The sequence below is a fragment of the Didymella exigua genome, assembly GCF_010094145.1.
Source record: "Didymella exigua CBS 183.55 unplaced genomic scaffold M421scaffold_95, whole genome shotgun sequence".
NCBI classification, from domain to species: Eukaryota; Fungi; Ascomycota; class Dothideomycetes; order Pleosporales; family Didymellaceae; genus Didymella; species Didymella exigua.
Window position 1 is genome coordinate 6410 of NW_022984869.1, and position 5145 is coordinate 11554.

General features: G+C 42.4%; 1 protein-coding gene across 1 annotated transcript in view; it reads left to right on the plus strand.

Moving 5' to 3' along the window:
- The window catches only part of M421DRAFT_427172 (uncharacterized protein), a 674-nt gene extending 311 nt beyond the window's left edge, over positions 1-363 (plus strand). The window contains exon 2 of the mRNA XM_033594594.1: positions 1-363. Coding sequence (XP_033442459.1) covers positions 1-226 — 226 coding nt within the window. The 3' untranslated portion in view covers positions 227-363.
- Positions 364-5145: the final 4782 nt, after the last annotated feature.

Genomic DNA, 5145 nt, shown 5'->3' on the forward strand with positions numbered 1-5145 from the left:
AGGAGACAACCTACTCGCTATCTATACAGACGCCTCTTCTATTAAGAAAGGCACAGGAATAGGAATAGGAGTTACTGCTCTAGACTATAAACAGCAGGCTAAAGAAATCTACTCTACTAAATACAATATTAGCAAAGGCCAGATTGTATACAATAGAGAGCTAGAAGGCATAACAAGAGCCTTTAAGTTTGCAGCTTCTACAGCTATAGCAGGACAAGAGATCTAAGTCTTTGCAGACAACTAGGCAGCTATTCTAAGGCTAAAGACTCCTTCTAATAACCCTAGACAAGCTTAGCAAATCCACTGCACAAACGCAGCAAAGGCAATTAACAGCAAAGGCGCAACAATTAGCCTACACTAGACCTTAGGACACCTAGATATCACAGGAAACAAAAAAGTAGACGCCTTCGCAAAACAAGCTACAAAACAGCAACTAGTATCTAATACTACAAGCCTTGCAATGACAGGTATTAGGATTAAAGCTATTGCAAGACAAGAGTGGCAACAGAAACTCTAAGCCTACTCCACAAAAGCAAAGCTTAGAAATCCTAGCACCTATGCAGCAAGATTCTTGCTAAAACTAACAAGTAAGATAACACTGCCAAAAAACACTAGAAGAGAAATTGCAAGCGCATACTACCAGCTAAAGCTGGGACATGGATACAACAACGCATATCTACACAATATACAAAAAACAGAAAGCTCTAAATGCAGCTGTAGATATACACAAACACCTTAATACCTACTGCTTAGCTGTAGAAACTACAGAGAAGTAAGAAAGAAAATAAAGAGCAGCCTACAGGAGACAAGACTTACAATGTCCCTTCTCCTAGACACAAACAGGGGAATCCAAGCTACACTAGCTTTTATTCAAGAAACTAAAGTAGGCACACGCAAGTAGTACCTATAGTAAACAACAGACAACTAATTTCCTTTGTTTATAACTAGAGCACAGGCTCTCACTATATGTCTATAAACCTATATATACTATTCCCTTACATAGAAAAAACTTGTAAATTACTAGAGCAGCCTCACTGCTCTCGTCCTTTATAGTCTTAGACTCACACAGGACGTTAAACTAATCAATTAAGTTAATCAATCAATTAATTAGCAGAAACATAGCCTAGCACTTCCATCTTTAGAAGCTCTACCTTGCTAAGGCCTACTACCTCTTCTAAACAACCTGCTAGCAGACCTGCTACCCCTCCTATGCCTAGACTCCCACCTTTCCAATTCAACGCTGCCACTAGACCTGCTGCCTAGGCACCTATTGCTAAGACAGTAGAATAAGCACTGTCTATTACTAGAATAATAGTTATTTAAGCCTCCTCTCTTACTACCTCTAGCAAAGAATAATCTAACATCCTAGACCTCTTAGAAATCTTTAGAGACTAACGTGTTTCACAAGCGAGCGCCGCACCCAACCGAGCGCCGCACTCTCGCTGCCAGAACGCCGGCGCAACAACAGCGCGTAATGTCTCAACCACAACAAGCTCCTATACTCTATACTGAAGCTGATGTACAGCTTGCTATATCTAATATCTTAAGAAACTAAATTCAAAGTATCTAACACGCTAAGAAAGTCTACAAAGTGCCTAAACAAACAATCCAACGCTAACGTGACAGAACACGCTCTTGACGCGACTGCGAGCTAAATGCAAAGCGCCTTACAAAGCTAGAAGAGGAGGCAGTTGTACTACGTATACTTGAGGAATCTGCGCGTGGCCTACCCTCCTCAAAGGCAGACGTACAAGATATGGCAGATAAACTGCTAAGAGAGCGCGGCGCAAAGCCTGTTGGCAAGAACTAGGTTGACAACTTGGTAAAGCGTACACCAGAGTAGGCTGGCGGAATGGGTATACTCCAACGTCCTTTGTGGGTACCCCCCAAAACTTTGTCAATAATACATGGATTCTAGCGAAATAGGGCTTAAAAGAAAGAGAAAAACTACCTCTACATTTCTGTAGTAGAGGGTTTTGTTATAACTATTAAACTGCACAAGCTAGAGGCTAGAAAAGGTTAAAAAAGGGGGGGTACCTAGCGAGCATACCTATTAATAGGTATACTTTGCTAGGTAGTGTTAATAACTTAGCTAATACTAGGCAGAATAAGCTAATTCTTTTTTTATTAGAAGGCGCAATACTAGGCGCTTCTATCAAATAATAGATTATGTAAGCGTATCTCTGCTAGTTAAGAAGCTATAAGCCAAAACGTAAAAAAGCATACCCTACCCATCCGCCAGCCTACACCAGAGCTCCAGAAGCGGTGGACCCGCCCATACGATCGCCAGCGGGCTGCCTGCGAGGACCCAGCAGTTATCTAGCCCTGGTTCACGCTTGTTCAGTCCATAAAGGCGAAGTATGGTATTATAGACAAGGATGTGTATAACTTTAATAAGTCTAGCTTCCTAATAGGCAAGATCTTGTTATAGCTAGTAGTAACAGGCTTAGAGAAGCCTAGGAAGCAGAAGAAGATCTAACCTAGCAATTGTGAGTAGGTTACCCTAGTATAAGGCGTTAGGTTAACAGGGAAGGTTATCCCACTATTCCTTATCCTTGCAGGCAAGGTTCTTATCTCTAACTAGTTTACTAAGGACCTCCCACAGGACTAGGTTATTAATGTTAGTCCTACTAGCTAGACTAACAATAATCTAGTGCTTGCCTGGCTCTACTACTTTGATACGCATGCGAAGCTAGTTAGGGTCTACCAGCTACTTATTATTGACAGCCATAAGAGCCACTGCTCAGTGGCTTTCCAAGATCTCTGCAGAGAGAAGAAGATAATCACTCTCTGTATGCCCCCGCACTTGTCGCACCTGTTGCAGCCACTTGACGTCGCCTGCTTCTCGCCACTAAAGCGCCTGTATAGCGACGAGGTTTCAGCCTTAGCACGCAGTTGCATCCACCATATCAACAAGGAAACCTTCCTGCCAGCCTTTAAATTAGCGTTTAGTAAGGCGTTCACTAGAGGAGAACGTTCGCGCAGGCTTTAGAGGTGCTGGGCTAGTCCCACACAACCTAGAGGTAGTGTTATCAAAGCTTGATGTGCGCCTGCGCACGCCAACGCCACCAAAACCCAGCAACGTCGCCTGGGAGCCAAAGACACCACGCACTGCTCACGAAGTAGAGGAGCAGTCAACTCTAATTCAAAAGCAGATTCAAATCTATTAAGGGTCTCTAGCAAGTTTGTTAGATGAGTAGGTTAAATAGTTAGTAAAGGGCGCTTAGTAGATAGCTTATAATATAGTGTTAATGCAGGAGGAAATAGGCTACCTTTAAGACGCTGTAGAAGTGTCTACAAAGCGCAAGACCTGTAAGTAACAATATATACACGTAGAGGAGACCCTTATAGTTAGCAAAGTAGCTAACTTAATTACTAAAAAGGAGGGTAGGGGTTGTGGTGAGGGCAAGACGCCTGCAAAGAGGGTGCGTGTTAGACAACGCTGTAGGCGTTGCAGTGAGATTAGACATAATTCCTACACTTGTAAGGTAGAAATAGAGGACGTAGATAATAGTAAAGCTTCTAAATAATACTATCTAGGCCTGCAAACAATTATTTATTCGTGTTGTGTTGTGATATAGCGCTGCGCAGGCGTTCTGTTGTTGAAAGTGCGGCGCTCGGTTGGGTGCGGCGCTCGCTTGTGAAACACGTTATATAGAAAATAATAGACTAAATAAGTAAGGCCTCTCTATCCTAGCCTCTTAAGTCTTAAACCTAGAAGTAGTGTCTAAAACAATTTAAGCAAGAGTTAGACTTTTGCAAAAGCTAGTCTCTTCTACTGCTATTACTTCTTCTACCTAGCCTAGCTCTTCTACAACAACAAGAACATAGACTACCTCTCTACCTACATTAGGAAAAGTTTTTCTATTGTCGAAATTAGGAAATCGTGGCATTGTACTGTGGGCAACAGTAGGACTTGTAGGCCTACAATAGTTATTTAATGTGCATTTAATGTCTAGCTAATTTTGAGCCAACAGCTCCAACAGTCTTAACAGCTGCAATGGCCACAACAACTCCTGATCCTGCTATAATAGTAGCTCTGCTTAATAAACTGTACTTTTATTATATTAATATACTACTAAGTCTGCTCTTTAAAATAAGCTATTAAATAATATTATAGGCCTATTAATAGAATAGTTATTAAGTGTGAAAGGTTTTCAGCTTAATGTTCCTTGCCAAGACACTAAGTTAAGATTCTTTGCTAGGGCTCTAGCAGCCTGAACGTTAGAAAATATAAGAATATTATTCAAGAATAGTAGGTAAACCAAGAATTTTACACCTAGGCCTGCCTGTTCTGCAAGCTCCTGTTGCGCTGCTGTTTTGTGTGTGTTTGCTAGCAGGTGCTATGTTGTGTGCTGTTGCAGCTGCAGCTGGTACATTGTGTGCTGGCGCAGCTGCAGCTGCTATGGTGTGCTGTCGCAACTTCAAAACATAAACCTTCAACAAACAAACCTTCAACGCTCTATAACTCGCGTTGCAGTAGGCCTACAACAATAATATTTTGCTTATTTTGAAGCTACAATTTCGCTCTATCTGTACGTGAAATTTTGTAATTTTTAAATATTTAATGCTAGTGCTAACGTATTCCACCACCCAACAGCTCAAACCACCCAACAGCTCAAAATGTCTTGGCACAACGAACACCCTCTTTGTTGCAACATGCCTTAACCACATAACGCGTTACTATGTGAACACGAAGGTAGAGTTGACCTTGCCCTCAAAGCTCTTCATTTAAAACAATTTAAAAGCCAGAGAGCAGCTGCGCGCGCTTTTAACATTAAACAACACATTCTCTCTGCACGCGTTAGAGGAGCCCTGTTTATCCTTAAACAAGCACCCAACAGCCGCAAACTTACGCTTACGGAAGAGCAAACAATCGTCCAATATATCCTTAACCTGGATTCGCGAGGATTCGCGCCCCGGCTGTGCGAGGTAGCAGATATGGCTGATAAAGTGTTGGGTGTACGCGGTGGGCAGCCAGTTGGCAAGCACTGGGCTGAGCGCTTTGTAACGCGCTCAGCTGAGCTTAAGATGGCCTTCAATCGAGCTAAAGATAGGCAGAGGATACTGCAGGAGGATCCAGAGACAATTGGCGCGTGGTTTAAGCTGGTAGAGGACACTAGAGCCAAGTACAGCGTACACGAC